The 23,115-nt window shown below is 41.8% G+C and overlaps 1 protein-coding gene across 8 annotated transcripts in view; it reads left to right on the top strand.

Annotated features, from left to right (window-relative positions):
• Positions 1–641: 641 nt before the first annotated feature.
• USP34 (ubiquitin specific peptidase 34) overlaps positions 642–23,115 on the top strand; it is a 112,375-nt gene continuing 89,901 nt past the window's right edge. For all 8 annotated transcript variants that reach the window (XM_039569383.1, XM_039569388.1, XM_039569389.1 and 5 more), the window contains exons 1-3: positions 642–790; positions 18,153–18,240; positions 21,599–22,019. In XM_039569383.1, coding sequence (XP_039425317.1) covers positions 748–790; positions 18,153–18,240; positions 21,599–22,019 — 552 coding nt within the window. In that variant the 5' untranslated portion in view covers positions 642–747. The remainder of the gene's footprint in view (positions 791–18,152; positions 18,241–21,598; positions 22,020–23,115) is intronic.

Here is a 23,115-nt window from a genome sequence, read left to right as displayed (position 1 = left end):
CCCGGCGAGCGCGGCAGGAGCGCGGCTCCAGGCACCGAGGGAACGGGGACGCCGGAGAAGCCGCTCCCACGTCGCTGTCACAGCGGCGGCGTGCGCGCGTTCCTGGCGGAGATTCCCGGCCGCGGGAGGCGGGAAGAGGGCAGGGAGAAGGGGAGAGGGCAGGGAGAGGCGCTTCCCGCCCTTCCCCGGGCGCGCGCCCAACCGCCGCCGCCGCCATTTTACCCTCCCGCCCCCTTTCCTCCTCCTCCCCGCTCGCCATCCCGCCGCTCGGAACCGCGGTGGGAAGGCGGGGCGAGAGGGAAAAGGGAGGAGGAGGGACTCGGCCACCTTCGCCTCCCCCTGCCTGGTCGGAAACTGCCGAGCGGCGCCCGAGCGCCCTGTCCCCCGCTTCGCTCCCGTCCCCTCCTCCTCCTCCTTCCCCCTCAGCAAAATGGCGGCGCGTGGAGTCCCTGGGAGCCAGTGAGTGACTCGGCTTCTCCTCCTCCTCCTCCTCCTCCTCCCCGCCGCTGCCGCCCGCCGCCGCCGCCACAGGCTCATTTGCATTGATCAGCCGCCCCGGATCCCAGACCGGCCCCTGCCTCTCCCCCCCCCCCCCCCCCTTCTCTTCCCATTCCTTCCCGCCCCCTCCCTCCCCTCCCCCCCGGTGACCCCCGCCCCGGCCCCCATCAATCATCAATCAGCAGCACCGAGCGGATCAATCAATGGTCGGGAGGAGGCGGCGGCGGCGGCTGCTGCTGTTAATGAACAATGTGTGAGAGCTGCGCCGAGCTGCTGGAGGTGTTAAATGAGAGTAAGTGCGGCCGCCCTCCCCCGCTTCCCTCCCCCCGGGCCGGGACCCCGCGGACCCTCCTCTGCACCGGGTTACAGCCCCGCTTCTCCTCCTTCCTCGCCTCTCCCCGCCCGCCTCGGGCCTCCCGGGCGCGGGGTTCCCTGTCTCCCCGGCCATGGAGGAGCTCCCTCCATGCCCTGCTCGGCGCTTCCTTCCCCCTTCCTTCCCCGCGGCCTGGGGCGGGCCCGCCGCCGCCGTGTCCCCGCTCCATCCCCCCTTTCCCTCGGGATCCGCATCCCCGGCAGCCGCGGCGAGGCCTGGCCGGGCTGAGGAGCTGCCCGGGAGCCGCTCCGGGGGCAGCCGGGCCTGGGCTGGGTCCCTTTTAACCAGCAGCAGCAGCAGCAAAGGCGGCTCGAAGTGATCCTGCCTTCTCCTCCCTGTGCCTGGCCTCGGTACGCGGTGCAGGTGCTTTTCGGGCACCGATTCTCCCGAAGCTGTGAGGGAAGCGGCGCCTGGAGGAGCCTGGCTCGGCTTGGCGAGGTTGGGAAGGTGCTCCCGGGTGTTCGGCTTCGGGGGTGGTCTCTGGCTCCCTCCCGAAGTTTTCTCTTTACGAGTGTTACCGGCAGGGTCGGAGGGGTGATACAGCAGGTGTTCCCCCCGCTGCCGCTGGAATCAGGAGCGTTAAGGGCACAAAATTCCCTGTAGGCCTCGTGTGTCCCTTGGAACCTGCGCTCCGTGGCAGCCGAGGTACCTTCCCAGCTTCTCAGGAGCTCTGCCTCATGAACAAAGACCAAAAAAACCACCATTTGTACGGATGCTGAGGAACTGAAACAACTTACCAGCTGAAGTTTGTGATTAGTGGGAAGTTTAACTATCTTGGATCTTGAACATGGCATTTTTCCTGGTTACACTGCAAATCCTGTTCCAGGAGAGTGGAGCATAGAATGCTGCCTAGGACAGGGTTTGGGTAGAGTTGTCCTCACTCTCCTGAGGCCCACTTCCATGTGCAGTTTGTTCTTCCTTAGGATCCTACAGTGCTTGAATGTTGGCTTCTTTCTTGCTGGGGAAATAGAATATTTAGTGGTGGCCAGCTTTGAGAAGTAAAAATGTAGGTGTAAAAGTAACTTTCAGGAGAGTTCAGAGGCTGGAATAAGTCAGATTATGTTGGTATTACACACCAAATGGTTATTTAAACAGTAGGTTCAACGTAAGACTAAATTATCGATGGTATATGATAGCTTCTTGTTGGAAGAGAAAACTTCAGTTGCTTTGAATGGATTGATAAGTAATCGTTGCTTAAACTTGATTGGGATTGGTATGATCATGTAGAAAAAAGTTGCCACATTAAATTTGGTATTTCAAGGAATCCCTGAAATTCCAGTATGAATTGATTTTTACAGGTGTTTTAAGGTAATTGGGATTGATGTAGACAGATATTTCCCTACAGGTAAAGCAAGGTCTTCAATCACTTTAACAATTCTTTTCGTATATAGATATATATATATATATATATATATAGCAAACTGGGGTATGGATAATTTAATGGTTCTGCATTATACAAGATATATCTCTGCTATTAAGTAGAAGGAAATATGTATTTGAAAGTCAAAATCTATTAGGAAAATTCTGAAGTACTACTGCTATGTAGTTAATTTCCAAAAATGCTGTTTAAGTAACATTAGGTTTGGCCTTCCCTTCAGAGAAAGAAGCACACTGAAATTCACCAGAACTGTTTGGTGTGTGTGTGTTTGGATACAAAGACATGTGATGGTGCTCCCTTCTCACTGGATGAGACTGAGCTGTGAGGGAGGGATGGTTTCTTTTGTAACTTCCAGTTGAGTTATTTGTGTTCCTTAAGTAATAATGAAAGGTACATAATACAAAAATGATGTCAAGCCTTGGTTTTTTAAAACACTGCAGCAGAAATGAAAAGTGGTAGTAAAGAATGAGGTCATGCCCGAAATGTGTGAGCCACAGGCTGCCAGCAAAACGTTTCCTTTGCTGCCCACGGAGCATTTGGGAGCAGCTCTGCACCGGAACTACCCAAGCAGGGTTTTCAGAGAGGTCCAGGAAACAGCATCTCCTTGCTTTACAATCTTCTTGCTAAACAAAACATTTTTACATGGCCACACATTGGCTTTTGTCTTCATTTGCTTTAATGTTTACAGAATATAATTTGGTATCAATTGCATGACAGGTGACTTGGAAAGGGAGTTGACAGCAGCTCTCAACGTGGTGTTTGGGAAGGAACACGTGGGAAGCTCCTGTTTTCTTCCTAAGAGGTTACCAACTGATGGGTGACAGAAGGGTGAAACTGAGCAGCTCTGCCAACAAACAGGCATATTTTTATCAGAAGCATATTAGTTCCACTGCAAACTGCTACAGTATTAACCCACACCCCATAACAGTGTGCAGAGCTGGGGATTTCGTCCAGCAGCAGTGACCTTTGTGTAGGCCCAGGGTTATGTCCTGGGAAGACTCCAGGTCCTCAGGCCTGGTTTTGTCACAGGCAGTCAATGGTCCTGGGTCTGTGGCACTCAGGGGCTGCCTGAGGTGCTGAACTGGAAACCTGTGGATTGAAAAGCTTATTTTTTTGGCCAAAGGTGTGCAAGTGTGCATGTATATATTTAACATATATTGCTGTGCTTAAGCATGAGAAGCAGGCAATATTCTGTGGGCAGAATCAGCAGTGTTGGTTTTTTTGGTATATATTTCTTTTTCTTCTCTTGCAGCATCTTGATTTTCAGCATTTGATCTGCATGTTAGACCCAGTAAATTCCCTGATCTTGAAGTTAGTTCCTGAGAAGAAGTAGTAATTTCAAGTTATGATTTGATCCAGGAACTCAGTAAAATGCAAATTCCCCTATGAAATGCCCAGACTTTAGAGGAGTTTTTGCACAGTAAGACAATCTGTTCAATCAGAGCAAACAGTCTTAATTTCTCACTGTAGGTTTCTTAGCATCATTTACATTATCCCAGGCAAGGTTTAATAGGAGTGAAGTCTATAAAGAGTCTGATTTTTCTTTAATTAATCTTCCACAATATAAACATTTTTAGTAGCCTTTATTAGAAGAAAAAAGGGAAGACACAATGGGCTGTTTTTTAAGATAAGGCCACTTATTTACAAAAGGCTTAAGAACAGATTCTCATGGCATTAATTATAGGGGCTCATTTAAATGTGCACAGATTTTACAGGAAAAGTGCATTGAGGACATTCTGTGCTTTTATGTTAATTTACAGCATTCTGTATCCCAAAATGAACCCTGATACACTTTGCATTCCTTGGTTTCTTTGGATGCCAGGTCTTGTCAATCTAGGAGGGTTTATATTGAGTTTCATTTGTTCTTGTGTAATATTTACATTTCTGTGCTGTCCAGAGGCCCTGATCAGAACAGCTCTGTTTTGCTGGGCACTGCACGGATACCCAGATAATCTTAACCCTAAAGTGAGCCAGAAAATACAGAAATGGAGCATCAGAGGTGGGCTTTGCTGTCTCAGGTCTCTTACAGGAGTTCTGCAGGTTGCTGTGTCCCACCTGGAGCCATGGGCATAGTGTGAGCTGCCTGTAGATTGATGCCATCCCTGTGGGGGCTTCACTCCCAAGTCTTGAGGATGTGGTGCTCCGTGCTGAGTGTTTGTTGAGTGCAAGACTGTCCTTGTGTGCCTGGGAGTGCCTCTTCTTAGCTGGAAGTGCCAGTCTGGTTCTCAGACCAGTCCTGAGTCAGCATCCTCACAGTCCTGGCCGTGGCGTGTCCCAGAGAGCCCAGCTCAGCTTGGTTGCCTACGAGGCTTCCCTTTGGGACTGCAGCTGATCTTGATGTGTGTTGACTTAAAACCCCGTAGATGATTTTGGTTTAGGTTTGGTTTGTTCTTCTTGTTTGGTTTGGGTTTTATGAAAGTAAGAAACAAAGATTACAACATGGAAAAATAGGTTTTATTATGTAGTGGCAGCCGTGGTTTTAGGTTACCTTGGTAGGCCTTGGTTATTCCCAGTTCTTGGTTTCTGGGAACAAAGTTTGTTTTCTTCCCAGCATTCTGCTTCACTTTTTTTAATTACTACCTCTTTAGCCTGGGTTTTTTTTTTTCCAATCATCTCTAAAATCTTATAGAATCAGTTCACACTGACGATTAGAGCCTTCTAGATGTTTTTCTACTATGCCAGCTTGCAGGCTGTCTTTCACCTTATGTTTTCTCTTTAGTAAACCAGAAAAATAAAAAACCCCAAGGACCAACCCAAAGCACCCCCCCAGTTTACTGAAGCACAGGAGATGAATGTGGACTCACACTGTTGTTTTCTGTCTGTTATCACTGTCAGCTGGCCTGCAGAACTGCTCCCAGAATGATCAGGTCCATAAAACCCTTGAGGTACTGGAGTGCTTTACTGTTTGTGTAGTTTCAGGATAGCCCTGTATTTGGATGCTGGAGATTCTTGGCTTGACTCCTTGTCATGTTGTTTTGGCATGTAGGAGGTACAAAGAGTAGCCTTGGAGGTTGGATGAGGGTATGTTTACCTTGAGGTAGGTGAGAAATTGTATTCCGAAACATTGCAGCATTCAGTTTGCTCCTTGGGATCTGGAGAGGATCAATATTTTATGCTGTGAGAACTCAAATATTGAGGGTGTGTTATAAAATTATTACAAATATTGCATCATTAACATCACTTGGTCTCCAAGAGCTGCTCTCACTTGTTCAGTGGTTACCTGTAAACTTCAGGATTGATTATTCGATTACCTCTAGTGTTTTGTGCAGATCTAAAGTTTCATTTGGCTGTTTGATGATTCCTCTTGTGCAAAACTGTAGAAATTGTCTCTGTTGCATGGCTTTTTTCTTTCCTTTTTTTTCCTGCGTTTTTTAAAAGATTCATCTTTTTTCCCCCCCTTAAATGATATTTCCATGTTCAGAACCTCTGCAGAGGTGCCATGGAGGATTTATTGGGGTAACTGCCCAACCTTATAGATCTTTGCTGTCTCCTGTTGAAGAAAAGAAAGTCACTTGTTTATAACACTGAAATTCACTAATTTTTTCTTGTTTACTTTTGGCTTTGACCCTTTTTAAGGCAATGAGCCGCCAGGCTTAAAGGAAAATGAAAAGAACCTTTTATTTATAGCAGTACTGCCAAATTGCAGTTGTGGATTGTGCTGAGGTGCTACTCCAAATGAACTGGAGTAAACAGAGGCAAAAAATGGAAGGAGGAACTTGTATCCTTGATAACTGTGAACTTTCTAAAGTGAAAGGGAAGGTGACACTAAGACAAAGTTGTTTTCTTTGTAGTTGTAAAGCAATTGAAGGAAAAGCTCTGTGACTTTCGTAGCTAAAAGGCTTCTATTTTTGGAAAGATATTTCAGCTTTTGTTCTGTACAATTATTTCGGTTCATGTTACTTGATGTGATCAGAAACGATTTTGTCCTGAGACTTTTCCTGTTCAGGCTGCTGCAAACTGGTTCCTTCTCATTGCTCAAGCCACTTGATCAGTGATGCCGAAGACGAGTTACGTAAATCCCATTCTGCTGAGTTTTGTTGTGAGTTACAGACCATTGACGAGTATTTACTGAAATGCTTTTCTTTGTATATAGGGAAATCTTCTGTTGGAAGTACTTGGAACAATATCCTTAAAGCCACGAGGCTCTACCACTGTGGAGTGGATTAGTTAGTGGATAACTTCAAGGAAAATGAAGAGAGCAAGAGAGGAAAAGAAAAGCATCCCTTGCTTCACATTCAAAAGATACTTGATCAGTGTAGAGCTAGAAGTCATCATGTTTCCCGTGTAGGAAATCTTCCTGTGTGATTATTCTTCTGATGTGTTTGGTGCCATATTGCTTTCCCTCCACAAGGGTAGTTTTCAAGTTCCCAAGTCTCAAGCAATTCCTGAGCCAAGTCCAAGGTAATGTGTTTTAGGCTATCTGGGATGTTGTTGGTGTCAGTTCTTCTACCAGAGCCGCTCTTGGGGCTGTCCTTGGATACAGAGGTGGTGCAGAGTGTAGTGGGGCACTACAGATGCTTGGGCTCAGTGTCACTCTGGGGTTCAGGGGGCAGGATCTTGGAGAGCAGACTTGGCTCCATTTCCTTTGGCCTGCCTTGGAGGTGATGCCTTGGTTTTGGGAGGATTGATGGTTTTGTCTGCCATGGAGACGCTTCAGGCCATTATGAGCCTCGCCCATTCTTTTAATTCATAGAATTCCTTTTTGCTTCTTTTTTCTTCCGTGTTAAACAGTAAAATTGCTGATCCAGACTTTCTGTGTTACAGGTTTTAACTCCTTGCTGCTTGATTTCTCCATGTCACTGCAGTTTGCTCCCGTCTTCCTGTGTTCAACTGACATTGAGTCAGAAAAGCAAATCCTGGAATCGTGTTCTGTGTCCAAGTGATGAGCACGCTGTGATTTGGCATTTAAGTGATTGGGAGGGAAGAGCAATGTTTACTTCTTGGTTCCTTTTATTGGATCTGTTTACTTCTTTGAGTTCTTTTCAGGTAGCTAATAGGGGTTTCTGTAGCCCAGGCTACACCTTTGTAGTTGTCTGGATGTTGGGACAATGTGAAAAAGATTCTTACCATCCTCAGGAGCAAGTGGTTGTGCTGATTACTCAGTGCTGCTCATAGTAACAGCATGCTGCAATTAAACAGAGTTGTGGCCATTTAATTTCTGTTGTTTAAGCTGATATTGAGGTGATTTCTTCTTTCATTTTGTGCAGCAAATTGGCAATTTCTTGAAAATGTGAAGAGGTGAGAAGCCGTTCTTTCCACTTTGTTCCTTTCCTTGTATGGGAATTGATTTGCAATCTGAATGCTAAACATGGACATGCAACTGTGAGGATTTCTGTGGTGTTCTTGTCACTTAGTAAAAATATCCAGCTCGTTTGTAGATTTGCAAAGTCTTATTTCTGGAATTGTTCAGATCCAGTGCGTCTGATGTATGGTGAGCTTCTCAAGGGAGCTCTGGTGCAAGTGCATTGCAGTTCTGTGCATTTGTATAGAACTGCTCATGAGATTTAGTGCTGGAACAACCGGTGGAAGAAGTTGAAACTAGTCAGAAAAAATCCTTGTGGAAAATGCACCTTTGGGAGTTGACCTTTATTCAGTTAATTTGTAGAAGGGCTGTAAATAAGACTTGAGAAACCCGTGACAACTGAGACTTGGTTTCTAGATCAGCATCCCTGCAGACCATTGGTTCCCATCAAGGAGGTGAGTGGCAAAACTTCTTTTGCCTTTTTCCGTGCTTTCCACACATTGAAGAAGCCTCCAGTTCATTGCACTGACTTCCACTTGAGAGTTTTTAATCTATGTAATTGTGTATAGAAGCAGGAGATACATGCTTTATGCTGTGCCACTACAGTTGTTCAACAGTCATTGTCTTTATCTTTCTATTGTGCTTCCCAGGTCATTTTGGGGGGATTTGATAAATTTTATCAAGAGTTTAATTTCATCTTTAGGAAGTGTTCGGTTGCCTATTTATTATTCTGTGACATGTAACTATTAAATTCTTCATCATTTAGGTTTCAATACAAGCCCCATGGTTTTCACCAGCAGTAAAATTACTTTTAAGTGGGTGTGAATTGAAAAACAGAGTCATTTTCTGCCAGTAGTTTCTGTTCTTTGCAGATCTCTTCACCAGATTTCATTCTGAACTCCGTGGGCATCAACAAAACTGACAGTGCTTTCACTTCTGTGCTCTATCTGCTTGGAGAAGCTGTGAACAGTGCTGGAAATGGACAGTGGCATGTTTGGGAGGGCAGCTCCAGAAAAGCTGTAGAGGGGCCAGAATATCAATATCTACTGAGGAATTTGGGAAATGGGCTGTCTGTGAAAGGCATGTGTAGCACAGTTTATCCACCCTTGTCAGGCACCTGTGTTCTGGACAGGAGGTGCATGGTGGGATTACACTCTGGGCTCACAGTCAACAATTGATACAAGATATTGAAAACTTTATTTTTTCCTTCTTGGAACTTACGGGATAACACTGGGGAGTGTGAGCTCAAAAGCTTGGTAAAAGTAAGTTCTCCTGCTTAGTTGAAGGACAGTCAGTGAAGTAAATCCTTGTCTGTGTTGGCTGGTCTCTGACTTCTTTCACAGTTAACAACAAACTGTTGCTGGTTTACTTAAAGGTGAACTATTTTTTCCTCTAAACTACTTTCTTTCCTTAATGTATGACGTGAAACTTGAATACCACAGTATTTCAAGTCACAGGTGTCAGTGCTTGATCTGCTGATGTAGTATTTAGAGTAGATGCAGTCTGATCAAGCTGATCAGAAATGGAAATCAGTTTCCATCAGTGTCTTGGAAACTTGATGGTCTGAACAACAGCGCCAGTTTGAGTCTTTCCAGAGTGACTTGGATTTGAGCTCTGTGTAGCCATAGCTACAGATACTGCCCCATGTGTACTTGCTGATATGAGACCTGTAAAAACATTTGTTTATATCAAAATGGCATCTGTAAATACATTTTCTGGTTGTGGGGGATGCTTGTCAGGGAACTTCACTGCTGTCTTGGATGTACTTGTATAGACCCCATGCATTGCCTTCAGCCATCTCTTATTTTTTATTTCTCTTATTTCTTTCAATCCATCATCTTCTAAAAATTATATGTTTTAGCCAGCAAATTACCTAATACATTGTGTGTTTGAGAGATTTACTAAATACAGATTATCAGGCACAAAGGAATGCAAAATTTGAGTGTGTATCTGAAAGTTGAAAGACAGTGACTTTATTGCTTGCCTATCCTTCCTCAGGATTTTATTGTCCTTTCTGAATGAGTGTTGCTTGCACCTGTGCTGATGGAAACAAATAAAGCCTTGGAGTTCAAATGCTGAGCAAGCTCTTCCTGGGCTTTCAATGAACTGCCTGAAGCTCCATTGAGGATAATGACCCATTGCCCATTTACCTCTCATCTCCTTGTTTAAGGAGGCTTAAATATACTTTGTAAGAAATGAATTAATCATATTTTCCTCTCACAGATTTTGTCCCTGAAACCTGGAGCACAGTCATTACATGCTTTTGTTGTAAATCTACTGGTAATCTGTTGCTTCTTATGGGCCAGGGTGGCTCAGTCGTGGGCCTTTTCTTTCTGGTTGTGGGGGAAGGCTGCTGTTGTTGTCTGAAACTGATTCACAGCGTGCCAAGTAGTACAGCTGAACTAATTTGCAAAGTTCTCTCTTGAAAATAGAATGCTTCCTGGAGTAGGTATTTTAATTTTTGCATTCCTTGCTACTTCTAATTAAGACTAATAGAAAACCTCTTTAGTTTTTGGAACCTTGTTCATGTAATTAAATCTTTGTTTTACTTACGAAGTAGTTTGATAGACTGAGTTCTATGTCTTCACCTTAAAGGAGTATTTTTAAAGAAGTCCAGAGCTGGAGTATTAGAGAAAAATTATTCAAACGCAGAGTCATTCAAGTACTGATACATTATGTTATTGAAAGGAAAGAATGCAAGTACTCTCTTGTAAACTGAAAGCAAGCAATCCTTTATCTGAGCAGTAGTTTTGGCAGTGTCGGTGTCAGCCCTAGCTTTGAAATTTACCTTGGGATAATTAGTGATATGCTAGGAAATGCTGGAATTATGCAGTGCTTGTCCAATCCTGCATTGATTCCTTAAGAAACTTGCAGTGGCTGTTGTCAAAATATTATGATGGGCAGCCTGACTTTCCACATCTAGTATGTGTTTTGGTGATGTCAGGCAGACTTGATTGTGGAAATACTGCCTAAATTGAGATGGTTTTTTTGGTTTTGTTTTGTTGGTTTTTTCTTAATTAAAAGAGGAACTATGACGACTTCAATATAAAGAAAAAACCACAGTCTTCCCAGAATTGTAACATCTTGGAGTCAAAGACAATTCACAATCCTGAATTAAAATAGGACTCTGAAATAAGACTGCTACTTTTTCTTTGGGTTTTTTTTTTTTTTTTTCTGTTGCTAAACTCCAATGAGTGGCACAGATGCTTTGAAATTGCTTTTTGGGGTTTTTTTTCCTTAGTAATATGTAACTTGCCTTTCCCTGGAGAGGGAGGACTGCAATATCTTGTCTGCTGAGAATTCCAAGATAACAGAAGCATTAGGAGGTGCAGAGATCCCACAGATCCTTCAGACTCCTTCTGTCTGATATGATTGACATGGAACCAGTGCTGATGAACGCTCCTGGGCCCAGGCTCAGCCCTGCTGTACTGCCAGGCTTCCATGGAAATGCAGCAGCGTGGACATCCCACTGGCTGGGAGCAGCTTTGTACATTCCTGCTGTGCTGTGCTGGGCCCGGGGAGCCCTCTCAGAAGCTGGGGGTATGAAAAGGACAATGTGGAGACTCCTGGAGACTCTTCTTGGGCCAGCAGAGCCAGAGCAAGGTGCAGTTTGGCCCCGTTTATTCCATTCCCAGCCAGATACTCCACAAGCTGGTCTTACCCCATTTCCTACTGGTGTTTGATCAGAAAGGCTGTATGTGCATTACACAGTGTTTAACTGATGGAAGCACATTCTGCTCTTTGAACCTTTGATGGGAGTCTCCTCCTTCTCTGTATCCGTGCCACTCTGTGCTGCATGGGATACTGCTTGTTCCTCAGTCCTTGGCATAATCCAACCTGAATTACGTATTTCACATTCCCATTTTATCCAGGCCAGATTTCCACTGTTAGGCATTCTTGGATTCAGTATTGGTGAACTTGGAGCTGTGGCTCATTGAGTGGGAACAGTGTGAGTTTACATGGTGTAGCAACTTGGGCTTGGCTTTGTGTGGAAGGTGCAGTGCTGCTGCTGGACCTGGCGTGGCTCGTGCTGTTTTACACTTAAGATGCTGTATCTAAGAGTTTATTTAGATTGTAGTTGACTGGGGTAGTTCTGGGTAGACCCAGCTCCAGTGTGCTGGGTAAATCTGGGTATCGTCTGCTCGTTAGCATTTAACTGCATTTAAAACAGTGTGGAACTGTTCCTGGAAGCAGTGCCTGTGGCAAGTTCTCTTCGGGAAGGTGAAAGTTGTCAGATGCTCTTAAGGACAGCTGTTGGCTTAGGTAGACTTCTGCAGCCATTCTAAAGGGGGCATTTTAACCCAAAGCAAACGTGACCTAGCATGATGAAAACTTTAGGGTGGCATCACTGCTGCAAGGTGCCAATTCTTCAATTTCATACAGCTGCCCAGAGCCAGCTGCTGCTGTTTTGCTCCAGATTGCATTAACTTATTATGATTAAAGGAGAACAGGTGTTTGCTGGAGAAGATAAGGGAGGTGGGATGGGAAGGGAAATGTAGAGATTGAAAGAGAGAACTTGCTGGTGTTTGCAGAGAAACAGGAGATAAAAGGTAGCGGTTACCTGAGGTCAGCTGATTTCCCTGTTCTGGTGAAATTGTATCTTAGAAATGCTGTCTGGTTGATGAACATACCAAGGCTTGTTCTGCTCTTTGTGCAACTGTGCTGTGCACTGGAATACTGAATTAGAATTCCTTAGGTGCTTCTGATCTCATGGCAGCTGTGAGGAATTACTCAGGTGCTGAATAACCAGCAGATGACGTTGGGGACACCAGTTGTAACTGCTTTTTCCTTATTCTTTTGAGTAGCTCCTGTATTTCCATTCCTAAGAACACGGTATTGTTTAGACTTGCAAACCTTTGTCAGATTTGTTGAAATTGCCTTTGTTCAAAAGTTTGTCTCTGACACAAGTACAGCTTGTTTTTTTTAAGGAAATGAGACTCTTAAAGTTGCTAATTCCTGTCCTTAAGCCATTATGTTGTCTTCACGATATTTGTGTTTTAATATTTGTATACTTCATAGTCAAAATCTTGCAGGAAAGCAATCTATTTACCGAGTTGTAATATTTATAAATACAAGAAGTATAGAGTTTGATGTAGACTTAAAATGAGTTGAGGTGTGTTGTGGGCTGGAGGTGTGATGAGTGCTCTGGTGGTGTGATGAGTATCATCAAGGTAGCATTAAAGGCACTCAAGCACCCTAACCAGGCCATTATAGAATTGTATTGCTGTAGTGTTTGGGGGTTACAGATCTGATTGTTCCTGACATTTGAACAGTGTTTCTAATACCAAAGAATTAACTTTTTGTGTTTTCTAGTACATTCTGCAGTTGTGTTTCTCTTTTATTATGCATATCTAGTCAGTATTCTGGGATGCTTTTGTGTTCTGGAGACAGAGAGGTAGAAAGACGACGTTTTTTCCTCACTGAAAAGTTGTAGGGAAGTCTGGACAGTTAAACTCTGGCCATTGAACTTCAAGCTGATGCTGTCCTATTAAATACTTGTCAAGGATGGCTCCAATAAAGGTCGGGAAGAACTGTGGTGAATCAATCTAAGGCAGTCATAAATTCTTTATAATAAAAAAAAGTAATTCTAATACGTGAAAGTAGAAAGGGGATGGGAGATGCTGAACTCTGTGGCTATCATCTTACATGCTGTTGATCCTAAGCAAAAAGAAACCCCCTACTAATCACTGAAAACATCTCAATGCATTGAAAAAAATGTGCTGGTTCTCTGTGCGAACAATGGTACTCACACAAAAAGTTACACATTTTTATATCTATATACATATATATTTCTGACAAGATTAGTGTTATTGCTCCTAATGCTGTTTTGTTTAGTGTATGGCTCATTTCCTCTGTTTATTCTGTACCGGTGAACAATTTCTGAGAATAATGTTCATTCTGCAAGTGATCTGGTCTTTCCCATGTGAAGCTGATATCAGATGAGGCTTGGGGGAGGAGGGGGAGGGAACACAATCCATATGCAACTGGACCTCGTTACAGTTTGGAATATGGAGAAATTAAAGATTTTAAAGAGTTTTGTATTATTTACTTTTGACTAGGTTGTGTTTCTGAAAGTAGAGAAAAAGTATGCTTTCAAAAGTGATTATTTTTGCTTGCCATTTGATTTTGTACTTGGTATGATAAGTGACCTTTGGATATAAGATATTCCCCACAAGTCCAGCATGATGGTTGTCCTTGAGGTCTAATTACAGTGTGTTCCTCTAGCTCTGAAGTTCTTGCTAAAAATGCACTTAGGAGCTCAGCTTCATTTGGCCACAGTTGTATTCTGAAATTGTATTGCCCTGTTCTTTGCAGTTGATTTGTATTTTTCTCATCTTCTGTCATTTTTTTGGTTTAGTCAATTTATTTATAGGGTTTTTTCTGAGTTTGGGAGCTAGTGTTGTTTCTAGTACTGTAACACACTTTTAGCAAATCACCCTTCTGTGAAAGATTAGGTAAATCACCCAAGGTTTCATTTAAAGCTGGCCAAGTAAAACAGGAGACTGGGGAAACAGCAAGGAAATACTATTTTTTAATTTTTTTTTTATATGAAATGTTTTAAATTTTTACTTTGACCATTGTGTGTTTTGGCTTCTCATCAGCTACTTGAATAAACAATTACGCTTTAAGTCAGTCTGATTTTTTTTTTTTTTTTTTTTTAAGAATATCTGAAAACTTATAGACTAGATGATGTTAAATCAGGTTAGTTAAGCAGCTCAGCTTTTTCTTCTGTGGTGTTACTGTGATAAAAAGATCTCTAAACCATCTTGTGACTACTCAGTGAGATGAGCCCTTGCAAGTATGTGGAAAGACCCCATTTACTGCATTATATTGGTAGAATATATTTAGCTGGAATTTACCTACATCCTGCTCTTCCTCTTTCTGCTGGTTAGTTCTGTCTTGAATGGATCTGTTTAAAGCCTTCAGTGTTCTGGTTTTTTGAGACTTTAATAGTAACCACGTCTTTGCCTGCAGATGAGCAATATTGGGGTGAAGTTGTTCCAGATGGGGTGTGGCAATTTTACAACTCTGGTTACTGCAAAGGTGTTTACTTCTCCCAGCTTCACATTCCTCACATTTCCTAGCTTCCCCTGCTCTCAAACTGCCAGCCTGAGTATTCCATGGCTTACAAAGCCAGCAAGAATGTGGGTAGTTTTCAGCTGGATTGGAAGCTGGATTTGTGCGGTTCCCTCACTGTCTCTCGGGGTTCCCGCAGGAGTGCTGATGGTGTTTGAAATGCATGGCTATAGGTGCCATTTTAGTGTGGGCTTGAATTGGGATATATTGATTGTGGAATTGGATCTAGTTCAGGATGAAGGTGTTTGTGTGCCTGGAAAGTAAGAGGGAAACTGGAGGGTAGAAAGGTTTAAGAGGCTTTAACTGAGAAGAAAGATTTGGTAGAGCAAATTTAAGGAAGGAGGAGAAGGTTGAGCTTAGAGATAGGGAAGGAGAACATCTCTGATATTGCTGCCTTGTGAGTGCCTGGAGAAAGAAGCAGCCAATGCAGACACGAAGGAGCTGAGCCTAGGATTGGACTGCCACTGCTGAGACAGAAACTTAGAGATCCTGGAATGCGTGGCTGGGAAGCTCTGGGGCACATATTATCGATTCTTACTGGGGAGAGCACGTAGGCTGCCACTTTGATGAGGTTCAGAGGCTCTCAGAGCTCACAAGGATACCATAGTGCATCCTGTGGGAATCACTGCCTTAGGTGTGAAACTAGGGAGAAGTCCTGTCTACCAAATCAATTTGCAGGAAGGAGGCTGGGTGAAGTAGAAGTTTTTGGAAAAGTTTGACATGGTTGTTACTGCTGGATTTGAAACAGTGAAAGTGTGAGAACGTGGGGAGGCAGCAGATTGAGGAGGTTCTGAGGCATGGCAGGATGCTGGAGCATGGGAGAGAATAAAGGGCTTGCTTTATTCACAACTGAATGAGTCTGGTATAACTACTGGCCCATTCAAGGTGGAAGAGAACTAATTTAAAAGGAGAGGCCGACACCATCATTTGGAAGTGAAATCATGTGGCAAGGAAGTTCTTACAGAACTGACAGAAATCAGAAAATGCCCAGGACTGACAATGAGTGTGTTTGTTCCTATTGCTTTTCTGTAAGTACTTTTTTCAATTAAAAAAATCTTAGAAATGCTTCAGAACCAATTGTTTCTGTGCTTCAAGCTGCATGTGTCCCTAAACAGAGGTGCTGTAAATCAGGGGTATCCACAGAGCTGATACTCGGAGAGGAACTCAAAAGCCTAAAATTGAAATTTTGTTGTGAGGACACAAATTAAGAGGTGAACAAGATAATTTCTGCTAAGGAGCAAAAGAGAACTCGACCTAAGGTCCAGGAGAAGAAGCCCTGCCACGTGTCACTGCCTGTTTTGGTAGCACAGACCTAGCTGAGCTCCATGGAAAACTGCAGCCTCAGTGTGGTGCCTCCTGTCTTTTCAGGAATAAACTCAGTATTATTTCTAGGTACAGAAACCCAAAGGGAAATCATGTCTGTAGCCACTGTATTAATTAGCAGTGATTTAATAAATAAGACCAGTTGAAGTTGGTCAGTGTGTGAGATGTAGAATGCGTAAACAGGAAAATAACAGGTTTCTCCAACTTGGGCAAATACCTCCCTATTTTTTGACCTGAGGCATTAGTTTCAGTATTTCCATAACTTCTCTATTCTGTCCCCTTTACATGGCAATTGTAGCTTTGAAGGGGCCAGTTTGCTTAACTTTCAGTTCTTTATAATCTCAAAGAGGGAGGTTTGGGAGTGATTCAAACTTTTGCAGTGAAAAAGCTGCTCTGGAAGTTGGAGTTACTGTCCTGCTTGGTACAGTGTGTGTTTAATCAGGGTGATGAGGGGATGAAAGTAGTGTTAGAAATGGATGTGTAAGATCCTACAAGGTAAAATTAGCTTTGTTGCTACTAAATTGCCAACAGTTTTTCTGTCAAGTTTGAAGGAATTCATCTTAATGAAACAATGCTGACAAAATTGGGAAAACAGAGATTTATGAACCTTTGATGCTGGGCAGGGTTTTTTTTGTTGTTTTCTTGGTTTTTTAGATACTATCTATAGCTAAGGATCTGTCTTTTGTGGTAGGCTTGACCTAAGTTGTGTGATGGAGTTCTTGGTTTCTTCAGTGCTGTGCTTTGGCCTTGAGAGAGTCAACTGTCATGGTAATTAGTGGTGTTTAAAATAAAAGGTGGTATTGAGTGGTACCCATCTTTTAGTCTGCTTCTCCATCTTGTGCTTTGTCCAGTGCTGCGTAGGATCTTTAAAGCCTTACAGGAGTGAGACAGAAAAGTGGTTTTTAAAGTTTGATGGTATCCTGTTCAGAGGCTGCTTTTGGGATGTTTTTATATTTGTATGTATGAAAATGTGGATGTATGTGCATACATGATATCCTTATTTCAAAGAAGTCGTAAGTATTTGTTCAGTGTGATTATGCTGTGAAGTGGTTTTCTTCTGAACTTTGCTTTCTGATCCATGCCCACAGACATTCATTAGCTTTAGTTTTTGGAAACCTGTGTGGATGGATCACACAGGACCTTGCAAGGCTGAGGTTGGAGAGAAGGTTGAGGCAGGGATTCTGAAGAGCTTGCTGCTGTTCGAGAACCTTTCCCACAAAGTTTGCTTGTGAAGTGGATTTGTGAACATGTAATACTTGAAATTTCTTGTGAAATGTGGAGATGAAAACTTAGTTGTGTTATAAATGCAAAGATCCACTTAAAAGGAATACTTACCTTGATTTGTGTAGCAGTTAGATAATTGTACAAGTGTTTGGAAATTTAAGACAAGGAGGAAGCAAGAATTGTGCACTGGTAGTTGGGGAAAGGTGTGTGGCCAGGAGACAGAATCCAGTGCTCTGGGATATAAATAAGGTGCTGCGTAAGTGGAGCTGTGGACCTACTGATGTTGGCCTTATTTGAGTGTAGAAGCATTTTTAGAGGGAAGTGGGGCATTTGATAATCCCTCAGTGAAGTGTTCGGGGTTTGAACTCAGTACAGAACTGTTCTGGTTTCCTCTGTAATAAATGTGGTAAGCCTTTATCATTTTGCCGATTAGTGATTCATTATGGTTAAATGTCACGATAGAGGTGTCTATATTTGAAAGCAATAATCATCAGCTCAGTCTGAAATAACCTTATATGTACCCAGCACATTGTTCTTATCTTGGTAGTTCTGTTGTGGTTTGGTTTTTGTTTGTTTTCTTGTTTTTCCCAGTCTTTATTTGATCAGGAAAAGGAAATTGAGGTCTCATGGTCATCTCAAATGCAGACATTTAAAAATCAGAGCGGAAAAAAAACCCCAGCAAAACAAAAAACCAAACCCAAGGCATCTGATTAATGAGTAAACTTGTTGAAAGTTCATACTTGAAAGTGCACATCAGATAGGGGTTCCCAGAAAGCTTATGAGGAATATTTCATAAAAATAGGATTACGAGAAGGGTCTGGTCTCAATCATGAATTTTTGCAGTGGTATTCAAGAACATTGTGCACTAAGAGTTTTCAAGTCACTTGCATCTAAACCTTACCTCTTTTAACCAAATCTACGTGGTTTTGCTTCAGTATTTATTTTTTGTGCTGTCAAAGGTAATTTCTAATAAGAACAGAGCAACTGCACATTGGGTTTTTTCCTTCCTGATGTATTTATGTTTTTGTTTTCTTTAGTATCAGACATTGAAGGTGGTGATGCTTTGCAGCTCAGAAAGGAACATGCCCTCAAGATATTTGCTTACATCAGTTCCTGGACGCAAAGGTAATTTTGGATTGAGTTTGAATGCTGAGGATGCTGGATCTCAACAGCAGTTTCCCTTTTTAAAATACAGTACGGTGATTAGAATTAGCAAATTATTATTGTGTAGCTAAGTGATACTTGGGGAGTAGAGGCTATTTTACTACTTAGAAAATAAAAATAAACTCATTACCCAGTGCATTTTGGGCAAAGCATATTTTGAATGCAGTTGGCATTCTGGAGGCTGTAATAATTGTGTAGAAAAACAAATAGCTATATTGTGGTGACAAACAATGTGCCTTGCTGCTTTAACGTGAAATTTTGTGACCGTCTTCTGCAGAGGCAGGGTAGGCTAAGAAGATTTTAAAAAAAGGTGACTGAATGGAACCATCATGTTAAATTTTCCTCCATGTCCCAATACTCTGAGTCAAGGCGTTGAAGGATTGCAGCCCATAGCTACTAAATTGATAAAGAAAATGCTTTGCACATGGTTGTCTTAAATCAACTACATTATTCCTTTTAATCTAGTATTTAAATTACTGTTTTGGGATTGTTTCTTTAAAGTTATGATACCAGCTATTGTGCTGAAGAATAGTTTATTCTTACTTCTCAGCTACTTCTTTCAGCACAAGGAAGTATATGGATATTACTTTTTAGAAAGAATTTACAGTAAAGATGTTTGGAATTTAGTGTTCAGCAGTAGTTTTAAGACCGAACTGAATCCACTAAGTCATAAGAAATATTGGGGGAAGCATGTAGAGGATAAATTGGAAAACATTACTTGGGTATTTAGAAGATTGCAAAAGAAAAAAAATGGATTTTGGATACCTGTGAAAGTGGAAACATCCTCTTTCTCATTTTGCCCAAAAATTATAAGTTAAGTTCATTTTCTTCTAAAAGCCATGTACTTTTAGACACAGAGAAGGAGTTTTTAAATCAAAATAAACAGCAGGCACAGAAACCAGACTCCTGTCATTTTGTGACAGGTCCTAGATCCCAGGTTTGTCAGAGAACAATTGCAACCCAGTTTTCCAGGTCATCATCTGTTCAGAGTTTTGTTCTGTTCTACAGCTTGACAAATCCAACCTGAAGAAAAAAAATAAAGACTGGATAACATTTAGCTCTTTTTTTTCTTCTGGTTTCCTTGTTACCTTCCATATGTAGTGGTTTCATACTGGAGAAGTCTGGAGAGCAGTCCTTATGCTGTTTAAAGGAGAATCTAACAAAGAGGTCACAGGAAGGAGTTTTACTTGACATTTTAATTTCATATCCTGTCTCTACTCTGCCAAATGGGCTTTTGAGAGTTCTGCTTGTTTTGAGTTTGAGGCCTTCCTTAAAAACCACTTTTTACTTTGTTGTCTGCAGTTTAAATCTCTGCTTTCCTTCAGAAGATCATTTAGCAATACGTCCTGAAGAGCACCTTTTTCTTCCATCTGCATGTAGTGTTTCCATTTTAGCTTTCTTCTGGAAATCATTACGTTCGAAGAAGTAGCATGCTCATTTTTTATTGATCTTCTCAATTTTTGGTGGAGCTCTTCTTCCTGTGAGCTCCACATTCCAACAGAGGAAGACTTAGAGGTTTTGCACATACCTCTGTCTTGGAAAAGAATTCTCCAATATGTGAGAAGTCTTCACCAGACTGTTTTCATTGTTATTGAGGATGATTTGTTATACCCGAGGTGGGCAGTAATTTGTAGGCATAAGTGGTGGACCTTTTGAACATAATTTTCCCCCAGGACAAACGCTTGAGGATACACTGGGTTTTGCCTGCAGTCCCTTGCTGTCATTTGTTAATATGGAAATACATTTACAAGTAAATGGCAAGAGTGTTTTTCACATGGGTAAGGGCACACTCCATTTATACAATATTAACGGGATTTTTCTTCCTGCAAAGATGGAACAAAAGGGTTTAGATGCTTCAGTCACTGTTCTGTGCTGGAATTAGGGAATCCTGAATGTTATGTTTTTGTTTAACCCACTGAAAAAAAAATAAATGTCTGTATTCAGAAAGTATGTGCTTTAAGAGCTGTAGCTCAAGGGCATGTTTGTGTTCCATCAAGAGAGGCAGCACCCTCTACCTGTCACAGCTCTGGGTTCTCTTGATTTTTTTCCCTAAAAACTAAAATTTGTTAATCCCAGTTTCTCAGTGAAATGCTTTGGTTGCAGAAAAATTTTTAATTGCTACTTATTGATGATTTCTCGCCCTGTCTTTTGTCTGCTGATTTCTTTTAGAAATGGTACATGTGATTTTTATATTATTTTAATATCTCAGAACTCTGGTTGTGGACTGGAGTCCATTATTCTTCATCTAACAGAAGGTGGAGAAGATCTCTGCTGCAAGAAAGCTCCCAGTTTATGTAGCAGAATTTGAGTAAGAAAGAGCTGAGTCCATCTCCCAGAGTCTGTTACAAGCACGTAGCCTTTAATTTTGATTTTCTGTAAGGACAATGCAATGATGGCTTTCTTTTCTGTGTTCTCCAGGATTTAAATCCTTTTACAGGAATATCCTCCACCTTTTTTTTTTCAGAATGAGGGAAGTGCTTGTTTGTATGGAAGAAGCAGCTGTTCCCAGACAATAGGTTTAGAGTACCTACCTTAGGGGTTTATGCACCCAGAATCTATTTGGCATACATAGTTATCCTTGCCCACAACTAGATATGTTAGAGTTTTTGAACTTCATGATTTAATTGATTTTTTTTAATGATATTGTCAAAGGGTGTAGGGTTTTTCCCTCTTGTTCTTTGCAGTGTGTCAGTAGATAATCAGGGGAATAATCGCTGAGCCTGCCAAGTGAAGAAAGTACTGAAGATACTTGAGCTGCTTTTTCCTAGACGGATAAAGGATATCAATGTGCATGGGATCACCATGCAAATGCAGATAAAGGAAGTGAACTTAAATACTCCATTAAAAATAAAATTACTTTGGAGCCCTGTTGATTTGAAAATAACAATAACGAGTTCTTACACAGCTGACAAGAATGTCAGGATGATTTATTGCAGTAAAGAGCAACAGAGAAAGCCAGATGAGGAAACGGAGTCAGAAACATACTGAAAAACGTGACTTCTTCAGTAGCACAGTGACCTTGCCCACAGGACTTTTTTTTTCTATATTTTACTTGCTGTAGCAGCTGCTCAATGATAACAGTTACTTGATAGTTTTGGTAAGCATTTGGAAATAATGGGATGTTCTCGAGGAGGAGGGTTCTGTGACTCCCACTTGCTGCTGGGTAGAGTCTGTTTCATTTGGATTTCCTTTATTTTATGATTCTGTCAAATAACTTGTTGTTTAACATGTTTTAATGTGAAGAGTTCTCTTGGTTAAGTACCTGCCTGATTTTAACTGTAGGAATTTTTATTTATGTTTTTCTTCTGTTTTCTTACAGACAATGTTTGTGCTGTTTCAAGGAGTATAAACATCTGGAGATCTTTAACCAAGTAGTTTGTGCGCTTATTAACTTAGTGATTGCCCAAGTCCAAGCTCTGCGGGACCAGCTCTGTAAACATTGCACTATTAATATAGATTCAACATGGCCAGAGCAGAGTAATCATGCTGATGAGCCCCTGAATGTAGAAAGAGAGTCTCACGAAGAAGAAAATGGAGAGCGACAAAAATCTCTAGAGAAAAAGTTTGATTCCGCAAGAACTTGTATCCTGAGCGAGGAGGAGCCCACAAAGAGCACGGATGCTTTTGGCTTATGGAGCACTGATGAGAAGGAGAAGCTGCTGCTGTGTGTGGCAAAAATCTTTCAGATTCAGTTTCCTCTGTACACAGCTTATAAGCATAATACTCATCCCACAATAGAGGTACATGTTCTCCTTGTGTCTATCTGGAATTATTTGGTGAAAGGTTAATTGTTCTCGTTAATGAGCAGTTTTTTTTGGTGCTTGTTGCTTTCACACGGGATGGGCACATTCAGCTCTCCTGTTGACTTCAGTAGAACTTTCCAGAGAAACTTTCAAAATGACACATACTCTTCCACTTTCTTTAAAATATGCTGAATTTTTATAGGTAATACATTGATAAGTGTTGGCTGGAACTGTACACTGAATTATTGTACTGTTTAAATAACAGGAAGGCAAAAAGAGGAAGCCTTTCTTCCAGAAGGTAACCCATTAACAGTTTATTAATTTCTTTTCATTGCAATCTGTGGTTCTAGAAGCAAAGCTTCAGAAACTAGACTTTGTGCAAGACCAAACTTGTTAGAACAGCTGGTTAATCAACTGGAATAACTGAGCTTTGCACAGGTTGCTTTGTTCCAGGGTACTGGTTTTTCTCTCTGATATTTGTTATGGCTGCTATTCACATCTTCCCTATTTGCCTCTAAAAAAAAAAAAAAAGAAAAATTTTCAAAAATCCTGCCATGCTTAAATCACAGTTTCTGAAATGAGTATGATGGTGTCAGCATTTCCTAGTGGAAACATCACGTTTTTGGAAAGGTTGGCTTTTGATCCAACTTGTGGTAGTCTAGTAACAAGTAAACAGTTATTTTACAGTATTTGTATGCAAAGAAGATGTACAGTTCACTGTCTAAGAAAAGCTTCTATCCAACAAACTTCTGAGAATGTCAAAGTGGAGAATTAAAGTGCAGCCAACCTACTCTTTTTTATTTTTTATTTAGAGACTTGTGGGAGCTCACTGGAGCTCTGAGGGGTGAAGTTTGCTTTATAAACTTAAGTCCAAAATGAGAAGATGCCGGGTCAGATACAATTATGTAAGTTAGGGTGGTCACAACATCTGATCAGTTTTTACTGAATGAATGCTGCCATATCTGACCATAAATGTAGTTAAAACCCCCTACACAGTGGGTTTTTTAGGTGGGCTGGATTTTGGTTCTTGTCCTACTCCAAACCATATGGGTGTAAGTTAACAGAGGTAGTTTCAAGTGTGTGTGTGTATAGA

Source organism: Corvus cornix, chromosome 3 (assembly GCF_000738735.6).
Source record: "Corvus cornix cornix isolate S_Up_H32 chromosome 3, ASM73873v5, whole genome shotgun sequence".
In the NCBI taxonomy this organism is placed as follows: Eukaryota; Metazoa; Chordata; class Aves; order Passeriformes; family Corvidae; genus Corvus; species Corvus cornix.
This window is presented reverse-complemented; position numbering and strand designations above follow the sequence as displayed.